A 14,447-nucleotide genomic window follows, 5' to 3' on the forward strand; every position below is an offset into this window, starting at 1 on the left:
CTTGGTGGATGAAATGTTTAAGTTGTTTCATTTCATCTGAATCCTTATTTTCAGCAATCAGATGGAAATTCCTGATATAGTGGAAGCTCCATCAGTATTTCCATTTTAATTCTGAAGGTTTTGTCATTTGGCCTTAACAATCCATCCTTCACTGAAATTTGATGCGTATTATTTCAGACTAACTTTCTGTTTTGCTTTAATTTCTATATAACTGCTTTATATACTTTCAGATATGCACCGATATATGCATTAAAAGAATCTTAAATTAATATACATAGTGCCACACTACCAGCTTAAGATTCTTTTCAGGGCTTTTATTTGTTAGAATGTGTTTCATTCTGAAGCATGTAGTATTTGGTAAGTGATTAATCTGTTACAGAATCAAATTGCTCTTGTTACTTGAGAAAAAATTAAACTGTGATGTTAAGAAGCTTTTAAAACAGGCCACTGCACGTAATCAGTACTTTTTTAATGGAATCTAGTTAGGATTTTTATGATGTGTCTACATACCTATTTACACAGCAAACTATAGACATCTATTTGGTATTACGATGTGTTTTTAAAAAAAATGCTAAATGCACAGCAACATAGTAGGGTGTAATATTTCTAAAACCATCATTCACATCTAATTAGTAAATAACATAGGCCAGTTTGCACTCAAGTTACTCCAGAGTAACTATGAGATTTGCACCTGCAGAACTTAGACCAGAAACTGGACTTGCTTCTATATTTATACTTGTATACATAGAATGTGTCCTGTTGTCTTTAAAGTTGATTATGTTTTTTTTCAGACACTTAGCTGACAGACGTCCTGAAAACACAGTTCTGGGAACACTCTCCTGGTGTGGTTTGAGTAACTGCTATACACCCAGATGGATTGTTCACAGCTAAAAGTATTCAAGGATCTGGACCAAGCTTATTGTTCAAAATTAATTCACAGATTTGAATGTATAAAAGTACTGTTGATTATTATGCTGCTATACACAATGGACCTGAAGAGTTACCAAATGAATAAAATAAACGGTATCAGGAGCACGGCCCAAGGAGAGGCTCTGATTTTCACACCTAAGATTTGAATTCTTTTGTTGTCTCCGCCACTATCTGAACATGTCTATGGCTTTGTTTTGCTTTTGGTTTCAGATCTTTTGTTTTTCCTTCTATTTTTTAAGACCTGATGCTTTAAAGATACATGCATTTTCTTTAACTGCATGATCTGTGAGTGGTTCAGTTGCCCTTAGGTGCCTGGAAACATAAACAACAGGTACTGAAGTCCTATCTGTGTAAAATCTTGCGTTGAGGCACTGCCTCATGCTGTGCATCATAGAGTGTACTAGAGGGATAGCTTCAGGTTTCTATGTATTGCTAAAATAAAAAAAAGAGAGATATGAATCTGCTTTGAAGAAGGTAGGCACACAACCTAACTTTGGGCACTTACCTTCAGTGCCCAAACTGGGATGTTAATCTTTCTGAACTTTCTGTGCAGTCACTGGAGGGAGGTGCTTTTGCCAAATTATTTTAGCAATCCCAGCACCCTACCCTAAAGTGCCCTGCAGAGAAACCTGTTCATCTTAGTTACTAGCACGCCCAAATAACAAGCTAAAATTAAGCACCAAACTTAAGAACTGATAGCAAAGTATCAACTAAGTCATACAAGGCTTCACTTCCAACTAAGTTTTACACAAAGAAAAAATCAGAAAGATGGAAATGATACAACAAGCTGTCACCGCTGTTACCCTAACCAGTACTAGTCCTGTATTTTCATACACCTCAAAGGAAGCATCAATGACGTATAAAGCCTGCACGTTTCCTTAGCTAACCCTAACATTGCAGCTCTTTCATAACTAAAATCACAACTGGGTTACAAAACCTATGATAAAAATTTCCTTTAACTTCTGCCTAATATTTTAGCAGCAGAACACTTCATCCCCGAAGCTGTCTGGAAATTTGAAAGTATCTGTTTATTTCAGTTCAAATTTAATGTAGTATCTGAACATGTTTTTCACTGTCACATTGATATTACAAGGATAAAATTACAATTTAAAAAAAAATAAAATTCCACAGACTTCAAGATGTTATAGAAGAAAGAATTCTGGAGAGCTCTGACTACATCTAGTGGAAGGGAATACATTTCATTCCTAATAATGAGACAGTCTGGCATTGTGAATAGAAAGGTCTTAACCTCATTAAAATGCTCTGTAGGTCTAACCAGAATTGAGTTAGGCATCAGCTGAAACATGCAATTCCTTAAACATATCAAATTTTTAAGACAGTCTGATTTCCTTGATAGAAATGTTTGAGGGTCTTTCCCACCCAAATAGCAAAATAGAAAAAAGAAAAATATAAATTCCTTCAGATTCTTTCAAAAATTTAAATTTACTAGGTGTTGGTTGACTAGATAAACATATTACTGCTCTTTTAGAAAATAGATATGTAGGTTGTAAACCTCAACAAAGAATTTTGTGGTTTTATACTAAATAAGACATATATTGGTTAAATATATTTTGATTAGTGGATTGGCAATCAGGGTGACAAGAAAACATAAGAAACCCACAAATTCTTTAGCCAGTAAAAAAAAGGGAATTTTTGACGTATATCCAATTTTTATTCTTTGCGCATCTGCCCAAAATTTCATTTAATTAACAGCTCTGAGATTCAGTCTGTTCGTGTACTGACATACCAGAATCATGTCAAGAAAGCAAAATATGGAATTAACGTCTCAAAACTGCATGCAATCTCCAAACCTCACATCTATTCCTTCCCCCTCCCCCAAAAGGGTGGTTTTACACAAACACAGACACATAGTTTGAAGTTAGAGCAATTCAGAGGTCAGATTTTCTTATGAGTTTCTTTCTGTATGTTTCAAGATTTTTGTTTTTGAAATCTGCACATGAATCCCATGAAGTGTAAAGAAACATACGCAGTTACAATCTTGTAACTAGAAAGGATGTTATAATCATGTCATTTAACTGTTGACTACTCATGCAATTTCTGAGGGAAAAGACGGTTCTGGTGCCATTCATTAATTACTGATGAAGCTTGTGTTTGCATGAAGAAAATGGACAAAAGAAAAACATGATTTGAAAAGAGAAGTCACAAGTGAATTTAAGAATTATTTAAGAAAAATGTTGGTTACTTTTCCTAAATCAATGTTCCAATCTAACCAAATCCTTCAAATAACCACAAAACCCTACCACTTTTGTAAGTGAAAAATATTAGGAAAAGAAATTATATATAATTATACAATATATAAAAATATATGATACAATTATTTTCTGTTATATTGTTCAAATGTAATTCCAAATAATTTTAATATCAAGTATATTGCTTTTCTTGTTCTAATTTTGAAGGTATTTTCTGGACTTGTCTCGAAGCTTCAGTCACTGATAAGAAAAAAGGCACATAAGTGGACTAAGTGGCACTGAGTGGATTGTCATGTATGTTTAGAAACTTTTCCTGTTTCAAATAAATGCCTTAACCACAAACGTATAATTTCAATTTAATTCATAAAAGCTGTATGCCCTCATGACAAAGAAGTTATCAGATCTGGTGTGAAATATGTGTTCTTATAAACACCACAAGTGCTTTAAAACTTGAAAAAGTCAAGAATGAAAAAAAAATCTTAACAGTTTCAGCAGAATTTAACACTGGTTTGAACACCTCCCTCTATTCAGAAGAGATCATCAAACATCAGCCATTTTATCTCCTACAATGGGCATGAAATGCACAGCACATGAGAAAAAAAATCATGTATTCTAGAGATGTTAAACTTTCAGAATCTTGCAGAAGAAATTCACAGACAAATGATTCAGGAAAGGAATGCTGTTTACACAGATGTACAACACTTGAACATTGACACTGCAGACACAGAAATTTAAAGGTTGAGCTCTAAATTAATTTGAAGCACATGTAGTATGTATAACATATGCTACCTTGATATATTATTAAAAATAAACAGCTAAAAATGTTTTCTTAAGGCAATGTCTCCACATATACGGTTTAGAAACTGAAGTAAAGGTACTTATAACTATCATATAACACTTGAACACTGAAGTCTTATTATCACTGATCTGTCTTAGGCTTTGACCTCTGAATCTAACCTAATCATCGAACTTAAAATGTTCAAGAAGCTCATTTTCATTCAGTTATAAAATACACTAAATAACAGAAGTCACACTGGCGCCACCATGTCAGTAGGGCCAAATTTTAATTTGCAACACATAAGCAAGAGAACTGTATGCAAAAAATTGAGAGAAGATTGACAATGAGAATAAATTACCTCAGCAAAAATGTGAGTTAGATTCTGTGTGACATTCAGAAAGAAAAAAAAGCAGAGAATCCTAATGGTTTCTAGAATGTCTAATTGTTAATTTTTATCATTGTTTGGTTTATCAAGGTCATGCCAGCTAACTTGTTTACCAAATGCCTTCACTAAATTATGAAAAATTACAGATATTACCTTCTGTGCCTTGCATATTTGCCACTAACATGACCACTGCCATCACAGCCAGGCGTGGGACAGCTGCAAGAGAGAGAGAATTAATTATATAGGTGCTGGTGTGCTGCAGAAAGATTATACTAAAAGCAGGCAGTAGGTATTACAGAAATGGAGGGCAACCAAGACAGAAAGAAAAATCAAATAACTGAAGGGAAAAAAAGAGGGGATGCTTTTTATTAGCAAGTCTCGAGGGAATTAATTTCATCAGTGCAGCAGGGCATGAGCAAACCACCAATGAACTTGAAAGTGCATTATACCCATTAAAAGGCATGAATTTTCTAAATTGCTAATGGGGATACATTTTACACTCAGAGCACTAACCTGAACAGCTCTTGTATGGCTGGTTCCACGGGAACTGCAGAGAGATGGAAAATATATAAAAATTTATCATCTATTACAAGTACCCCTCTTCTATAGAAAATTACCAGAAAGGTTGTGTAAAAGAAAGGGTCAGAATGAATCGTGCAAAGAGATTCTGGAGGATGAAGGTCACCCTGAGCAGGGGCCTTGAGCGATTTACTGAACCAAGAGACGTACCTCGAACACCTTTGGAGCGTGTGCGATGGCGCTTCTCGTCTGCATCCACCTCCATCTGGGAATAGATTAGCAGGCAGTCAATGTTCTTATCCTGCATGCACAGACTATCAATGCACAGACTGATACAGTCTCTCACACAATTTATTGACACTATTTTAACTCCATTTTATCCTGTAAGGGAAAGTCCACCGTACAAGGGATTTTGAGGATCTTTATGTTTATTTAAAAACAGAAAATGCAGTAATTTCTGCTTTAATCAGTCTGTTTGCATGTCACGCTTTCATAGCAAATTGTGTGCAACTTAGTGCTGGTTCCTCTTTTCAAAGGGATATTTCTTACATAAAACCCTGATTACTCCCATATATTTTGAAACAAGGATTCAATACATTTCTACAGAATTTAAAATGGAAGTCAATAGGTCACACACCATAGCTTGCTTTCTAACCAAACACTTTGCAGTGGGAAAAGAAGGAATAATGACTGAAAAGGAGATAAAGAGTTATCATTAGAACTTCAAAGATTTCATGTTATTTAACATGACATTACAACCTTTCCCAAGGTGTTTCACTGTTTAGATGTGTTTTTCAAGTCTTCAGGAATGTGCTTACTGGCTACATATGGCTAAATCTTTACCTTCATTTTATAAACAGCATGCTAATCCAATGTAGCTTTCTATGCGGTAATGGATATACAGCAGTCCTAAATATTGACCAGACAGGGGCAGGGGTGCAGGCAGACTTCAGAAAACATCATAAACACTGATCTACAGTAGTTACCATAGGGCCACCTGGCTTCTTCTGATCTTCCATGTACTATTGTCACCAGACATTCAAAGGTAAACTGCCTAAGACTACAAGCTAGAGTTTAAAACCTTGTTCAACAGAAGCAGATTGCACTGAACTACATTGATAGACTGTGTCAAGGAAAATATATGCAGTATCTGTATCATCAGCTCCTTTGGATGTGGAAGAATAGTATGGCAAGATGGATCTGCAGTGGTTCATACATAGAGATGATATTGTAAAGGTCAGGAAGCATAGCAATCGACCATGAGGCTCCAGTTCCCCCAGGAAGAACAAAAAAAAAAATCAATCACAGGTTTATAGCAACACCCTTGGATTGATATCTGGTAAGAATGTCACGTATCTCATGCAAAAACATGGAAACAGGTCCAAGCGACTTGCAGTTAACCCTTTAATCACCTAGGTTTCTTTGGTCAGTACCTTAACACAAATAATGCGGGAAGTAACCGACAAGGAAGAAATCAAGGGCTGCTTTTAAAGAGCTCCCTCAACCCATTACATCAGGAGGAAAGTGTCAGCACAACAAAATTTGTGGGTGACAGGAATTTGGTGGAGAAAAAGGGTCACCCTCACAAGGCTTTATGCCACTAATGTAGTTCTGCTTGTTTATAGTCATCATTTGGTTCCTGATAGTGTGATTTATTCCACACTAAAGGAATGACCTTCTAAAATAATCAGATATTATGAAAGCTAATACAGAACCAGCCTCTAGCAGGGGACTTCAGTGCAGTCTTCTGATGGAGACCTTTGCATCACTCAAAATGGGTTTCATGTTTAAATCAAGACACCTACACGTAGAAGTGTGCATATAAATTAGGAGCACAAGCTTCCATCATCGTCAACCAATAGTGCTATCTGAGATATCATAAGGTATCCCATCAAGCCTTCAATTGCCAGTCCAGCAAGGTACAGAAGGGTACAGGTAGGTCCTCTGTTTATCTGCCAACCCTGTATTGATCTTTCAGATATCCTCTGGCATCAGAAATGGCACCAGCTGCCTATGCTTAGGCAACTGAACTTAATCCTAGTGAACATAACCACTGGTCCTTGAGGAACGATTCCTCTGATCAGCTACTAGGTTTTACTTCAGGCTGGACAGAATCAGTTCCTAGGCACCTCTGCCCATACTGTCTAGCCCTCCATTGACTATAGCATGAGACACTTAGCATGCCTGTAGATAGCTAACTACAGGCACCAAAACTGAATCTTAAACTTTAACCCATCTGCAGTGTCTATCCTACACCTTGCGTTCACATCCTGACTGGCTTCTCAGCTCCTAAGATCAGATATGCATTTAAAGCCTTTCAAATTGCCATATCAAAGCACAAAACAGCATCTCTGGAATATAAAAATTACCCACTAGATGATGATACTATTTTCATTTTACTAATACGAAAACAGTACATTGTGCTATTCTGTAACTCTTGCATAATGACTTGGTAAAACCCGAAGTGGAGTTACCTGATCTTCAGCCTAGTATGTTTTTTAAAAAAGTTTGAAACACATTATCTAGCATCATTTGATGCCACTAAAAAAATCTGCTTAAAGAACTGTTATGATCTTAACCTGGAAATGCTGCCCTAGTTGTTATGATAGTCTGTGTAAATTTAGAAGGGGCAAACTACAAAACAGATTTGCCTGTCTTTCTAAACAAAAATAAGCACTTCTTTTGCTGTGGGTACAATTTTGACTACACTGACAATCAAAGAAGAAATCACTAATCTGGAAAAGCCCCTGTAGGATCCACAAAGTCCAGTTCCAGAAGCAAATCAAAGACATGAAAAAGGATTGTAAAAGCTGCAGTCATGCAGTGTTATTTTAAATTTTGTTGTGTATGCTGCATAGCCTGCTGCTTCTCCAAAAGGGCACAGATCTACCAGCCTTTGTCTGTGACCTAGATGTCCTGTCATATAAAGCAACATGTGTCTTGGATGCTCTAGGATTCATCAAATGATGGTAGGTGCCTACATTTAGCCAATGGTATCTTGCTTTGATGTTATTTATATGCTCACTTACAGATCTTCAAGACTTTTTCTGTCATGTCAAACCTTCAGCATTCATCCCTCCACATATTCAATGCTGGAAGCTGGGAGCAAGCAATTTCCTGAAATTCTACGAGACACACATTGATTCTGTGAAAGGATGGTCACCTGCCAGCCTGCCATAGCAATCCCCAGATGCACCCCTGGCATTTCCATGGCCAGGAACAAAATTCTGCTCCTGAGGCCATTAATCTCACACAAACATGGACTTCCTCACCATTTTCACATGCAGAAAGAGGAAATGTGGACCTTAGTGACTCACAAGGAGATCACCTCAGTAGTTCTACTTCATTCATGACTTTTGCATTACAGTTCTGTAGAATACAGTCACTGATCCAGAGAACTCATGGACATTGAGGACAGGCTGGCTAGAGGTGCTTTTAGCTTGGTATCTAAGAGAAGACACCTAAAAGATCATGTATGAAAGCAAAGAGCAAGGCATCAGGAGTAGGAAGAGAAGAAATTCTTAACATGGCTACAAAGAGAAGCTCTAGTCATGAAGAGGAAAAGTCTAAGTTCTTAATTCTGAGAAGAAGAAAAAAAAGGTCTTGGTAGACATTAAACCTGGTAATCCATAATTAAAAATAATCAAATTATTGGATATCTCTTACTTAAGGATGATGGGCAGAGAGAGGCAGAGCTAGCAACTCTGCATCAGTATTATCAAAGATTTAGAGAAACAAGACCATGAGTAGTCACTGATCTGTGCTCTAACTAATAAATCACAAGATGGGGTACAAAAGAAGGTCTGTTATATTGGAAAGTTTGTTGAAGACAATCAAATAGGACATGAAACAGATTGAATAGTTTCTTTATCATTGGAAAGAACAGAAAGGAAAAAAGATCTGTGTTGCAGTGAATGATTCTTATGGGGTGGCAGGTGAATAGTATAACCATAGGAGTATCCTTGAAGTTTAGAAAAATTGTATCTGATTAATCTCTCGTGTAAGAACTTATTTTACCAGCTGAAGGAAAATCTGTATTAAATCTCACTTTTCTAGGTAAAAATGAAAAAAGAAAGTCTTGTGTGGTCACCTGTGTGCAGGCATTTAAGACTTTTTGTGTCTTAATGTACAGAATCTGATCCCAAAAACTAATACACACATGCACACATGAACACAAGGTGCTATAAAAGTGTCAGTATATGAAAGCTGGATATAATCGTAAGACGAACTGAGTAGAAGAGAATCTTTTAATATAAAATGACTGTGATTAGAGGCAGCTGAAAAATACTTCATTAAAATGTTAAAAAAGGTGCATAACCACATCAGAAGGATTCACTAATAAAAAAGAGAAGAAAAAAGAAGAGAAATGTAATAACTCCTCTTCAACAATCCAATGCTTAAAATAACAACTTGTAGCTCATGCAGTTTAAAAAATAATTCATATGCATGTATACACATGTAGAGGAGTTTACTAGTAAACATAAACTATCAATAGGCAGAACAAAAAAATATCAGCGAAGACCAAATGTTGAATGGTAAACACAGTAATAATAAGACATTACATATATATTTGGAAGGAAATATTTTTTAATTATTATTTGGAGATAATTACTAGCTAGTACTAATAACCAAGAAGAAAACTTTTAAAAAGTAAAAAAAAATCAGCTATTTGTTATTTAAAAAAACAAAGTCCCAGACAACATTTACCCCTCAAAATTAACATAGCCCCATAGTTCTGCAAGACATTGCTGTTTATATGTAACAATCCTGGACCACTTGGAAAATGCTGGAGAAATGGGGAAAAAAAAAAAATTCTGAAAAAATTGTAACTTTTTAAATTAATCTCTGCTAAGTGCTGAGAGAGCCACTGGTGTGGCTCACTAAGTTAATCTTCCTGACGCTGACCCTTAGTAACATCATACAAAAGCTGATACGGGATACAAGATGATGACATAATTAGCACCAGTCTACACTTCAGCATGAAAAATCTGTAATCAAAACTACTTGAAACTGGTCTTTGATGATAATTCAAATATTCAAATTTGTTGATAAAATAGCTATGTTAGGATATCATATCCTTAGACACCTTTTAAAATTTTGCTTTCTCTGACTGAACATTCAGACAATAAAATAAGCACTTTGTTAATCAACATATTTGTAACTATTAACAAATATTTCTCCAGAAAAAAATATTTTGTATAAAAATTATTTTTTTACAAAAATAAATGTAAAAAAATTAAAAATGTGTATTTAATAAGAGCCTTTCTAATATAAGGCTGCAGGTATATGTTTTAGTACTATAATATTCCGTATCTTCACCAGTACTCTGGAAGATTATATGCTACTGAAATACACAGATAACACAGAAATTAATGGAGTGATAAACTGTGTTGGAGACAGGCCAGTTACATACACTGGCCTATGTCATTTGGCAGATTTGACTCAACTGAAGAACATACCAATTCCAAGGTGTTGTACCTACGAACAAAGAATGTGGGGCATGCTTGAAAGACCAAAGATCATAATCTGTAAGGGAGTAACAGTGAAGAGGATCTGGACAGCCAGATGAACACGAGCAATTTCTGTGCTGCTGTAGCTGAAGGGCAGAATGTGATCTGTAGCTGCACAACCTTTCAGGCAGTATTAATTTTCCAGAAAACTGCTGAGGTATTCAGATATGGTCAGGAACTTCTAACAATAGAGGGCAAGTTTTCATCAAGACCTTACCTATTTTTCTGTTAGTTTGCCAAATACCCTGATGGAGTCTACAGGTTTTTAAAGTCTATAGATTTAAGGCTACAGGTCTTATCATAGACTTAACTGAGACCAAGCTCCCAAAAGTTTCACAATCAGCACTACTCTCCCTATCTCTATATATGCTCACATATCTACCATATGGACTTCCTCAGGGTTACCAACTGTGAGGGATCCAAAGCTTTAGGCTCCTTTCCAGGAGAAATGGCAATTTTTGCTCCCTTGTGGGGAAGTAGCTCAGCATTTTCTTCCCTTGCAGGCAGGTAGTCCTGAAACTGATCATTCTTGTTGGAATTCTCAAGGTATCTGAATTTCTTGCTAGAGGCATGGAGACTGCAATGTTCAGTCCCAAGTTCCAAAACTTCCAGGTCAGCCAATGCTTGCTTAGTGAATATTATTCTTGTTTCCCTCTAGCCATGATGTACCAGAAGTCCAGAAAGCCAAGAATGAACTGAGAGCCTTAAATCTGGACTTCTAAAATTTTCCTTTCCCAATTTTTTCCTTACCGAGATTTCTTCAAATCAAAACCTGGATTCTCAAATACTCTCAAAAACTGTCCAGTGTTTACAGAGGCAGAGCATTCATATAGCAATCATTGTCTATGCTACACAAAGATAGAAGACGATCATTTAGGACCTAAAAAATCCACGGCAAATACTGGTAAATACTAGAATTACTGCATAATTGTTACTGCCAATCAAGTATGATGCTAAAATTATTTGAAATTTTGCTTTTCCCTAATCAGTAGTATTAGACATGATCATAACGTGATAAAAATAAAATGTTCAGAGACAAAAATTGTGATTTCCTGAAAATGTAATGAGTTGATTATATAAAAAGGTTGCAGTTAAAAAAATCATCTCCCTGTGACAGACGAGTTACTCAGTAAAGGCAGATTTTCAGCCAGCCATGATGCAAGATTCAAATTTCTACAGGTAAGATTCCTGTACTACTTTTATAGCCAAGGTTTGCTCAGAATTTATTTTTATAACTTAAAGCATGTTCTTTCTTCTGTGTGGAAGTTAACATGGAAGGATGTAAAGAATTTTTCTTTTAAATCTAGTATCTCAAAGAATGAAACAAAACACGGCAAATGTATTTCCTACATTTAAAATGATTCTATATTGTCATCATCAAACATAACCTGGAAAATGATGGGTAGTTTATGTAAGCAGTGTATCCCATACTATTTTAGTACTTTGTACAGTCTTCCTAAACAAATTGTAAACTGACCTTCTACTGCTCTCCTTAGAAAATGGCAAGTAAATCCAAGTTCTAACATAACTTTTTCAGCCTGTCTGTGTATTCCAAAAGCAATTTATTTTCTAATGACATTTGTCAAGTATTGCACCTGATAATCTGAGTAAGTTTTTAGAAGCTGGATATGGTTTGTGAAATGCTGTTGAACCTATTTGATAAATGTGACATTTCCCAATTACTTCAATGGGTCCCCAAGTATCTCTGTGCTTTATTACATACTTTCACTACATGAAAGTCATTAACTATACTCTTTCAGTATACTAACCTCCACTTTCAAATAATAAAAGACAAACAAATTACAATTGGAAACACCACTGTGTAAAATATATAAGAAAATAATATCCTAGATTTAAACTGAAAATATGTGACATCATTTTTTGCAATATATCTATTAATTTACTTTAAGGAGCTATTCCTCTGTTTTGTGCAATTCTCTTGGAGTTCTGTGTTAATCTGAATTTATGCAACATGACCCATGTTGCATGTTGCAAAAAATTCATGAAGAAAGAAAAAGCAATTCTAAAAATTAAAGATGCAGAGTATATATTAATACAAGTTAACTGAAGAACTGGATTAAATTAATTTAACTTTATATTAGACAACTAAAAATAATCAATACTTAGCACGTGATCTCTACCATGGTACTGAAACTACGAAGTTATGGCACTATTCCAGAGGTACACCAAGATAAAACTGTGTATGTCCTTACATCGCTCCTCAATGCTCCTCAATCTAGAATGACCCAGGATTTCGGCACTATATTCTGGGTTTGTTTTTTTAATAAGATTATATTTCAAACTATTTGACTGAACCATGGCCGTCGATGCACAGTTTCATCCAGAAGTGCTACCATCAAGCATCAGGGCAACATGTGTGAAGATTCTGGGGAATTAAAATGTGCAGATCAAGTTAACCTAAATCTGATCTCAGCGTGTATGTACAAAACCTTGACTTTCCATATGACATCAAAAGACCTGATCACTGGAGTCAATGTAGAGCTTCCTATTCAATCCACGGAGGTTTCAGTTGGACTTACTGATGCAACTTTTATAACAATATGCTCCAGCAGATCTTCCTCTCCCCTAAATGTCAGTAGGGTAGACCAAACCTGAATCTAAAACAATATATGACCTTTGATTTATGCCTTACTAATCACAGCCTTGTAATTCCATTTGAGGATAAAATGACTGCATTTGTGTATGAGGGGAGAACAGTGGATGTAATTTACCTCAACTTTAACAGGGCTTTTGACACAGTATTCTTGTATCCTGCTACAACTATATTTACATAGTCAGTTCTTTAAAATCAGTTCTTAGTATTTCAATCCTCTTAATTAAATGTGGCCTAGTACTGCTCTTAAAGAGCAGAATAATGTTCAAGATCTGGGTTTTGACAGCAAATTTGTATGATTCTCCCAAATATATTTAATGCATTGTTTCTGATTGTAAGATCCACAAGACAAAAGAGAAACAAACCTGCAGGACAAAAAGTTACTCTAAGAAGCTTCTGGAGTACTTAAGGAAAACTCAGGCAGAAGGGAAAGTGCTTTCCCTGTTCTTTCAGACCCTTTCCCCCCAAACTCACGTGCCTTGTTGGTATGGACATCTGAAATTTAGTTCAAATACTTTATAGCACCCTTTTCAGTAAAAAGGCAAACTTCTAAGAGAATTATATTATTTGAATATTCACTTCAAGAAAACACCAGCATATAACCAGGCCCTCTTGGAGCAGAGTTCCAGAGGGAGCTCCGCAAAGATAAAAGCTACAAGTTGAAGGTACGTATTACAAAGTGACCAAACAGGCACGTGGACAAATTGATGACTAGAATATAAATTACTCTTTTGTCCTCTTCCACTTGTGATGAACACAAAAAGCTTTTATTAATATCAAGGAGAGTCCTTCTTGCAGAACAGTAGAATAATGTATCCTCAGGACTTGTTCTCAGAGTTTGAGTCATTCTCCTTCTATAATCTACAGAGGGAATCCAATCTTTCAGTTTTCAGATGAACAGTGCAGGCTGCAGCCAAATTTTTAAATGAAGGCCAAAATAAGCAGAATTTTGGTTAAACTCACAAATTCACCATATATTCTTTTTGTGAGGAAATACATTTGGGATTCATTGAATTATTCTGGTGGCAAGGCAGGAAACACTTTCAAGTATTTCTCATTGGCTTTATATTAGTTAGAGTGGAAAAGACCTGAAGTGCACACGGCTCATTTAGGCATCATTGTCATTACTTTGTTTACATTCTTAGACATGAGGAATGAGAAAGTAGTGTGGAAATTAGAGGTAGGAAGAAATAGCACCGGATCTAGAGCACTTTACTGGGAGAGAAGATATCCTTTCATCAGTTTGTATCTCTATAAAGACACTTTGGATATGCTCAGTGAGTAGGCTTTGGGACATGAGCTATAACAGAACTGAAACTTCCATCTGGAAGAAGAGATCCAGAATATGTCCCCACAGCTGAGCAATTCAAATCCCTCCAGAGTCTCATTGTTTTTCATAAGCCAATAAAATAATTAGTTTTGTCTTCCAAAAACTTGTAAGTACTTAACAGTATTAAAAGCCAGGTCCTAGTATCTAATTTTAAATCTCTTCATCTATGCC

At 35.8% G+C, this 14,447-nt stretch overlaps 1 protein-coding gene across 11 annotated transcripts in view; it reads right to left on the minus strand.

The window, feature by feature from the left end:
- MYT1L (myelin transcription factor 1 like) overlaps nt 1–14,447 on the minus strand; it is a 305,889-nt gene that overhangs the window by 126,453 nt on the left and 164,989 nt on the right. For all 11 annotated transcript variants that reach the window (XM_056344592.1, XM_056344598.1, XM_056344589.1 and 8 more), the window contains exons 3-5: nt 5,033–5,087; nt 4,817–4,850; nt 4,457–4,519 (exon numbers count right to left, since the gene is read on the minus strand). In XM_056344592.1, coding sequence (XP_056200567.1) covers nt 4,457–4,519; nt 4,817–4,850; nt 5,033–5,087 — 152 coding nt within the window. The remainder of the gene's footprint in view (nt 1–4,456; nt 4,520–4,816; nt 4,851–5,032; nt 5,088–14,447) is intronic.

This window comes from Falco biarmicus, chromosome 6 (assembly GCF_023638135.1).
Source record: "Falco biarmicus isolate bFalBia1 chromosome 6, bFalBia1.pri, whole genome shotgun sequence".
Lineage (NCBI taxonomy): Eukaryota > Metazoa > Chordata > Aves > Falconiformes > Falconidae > Falco > Falco biarmicus.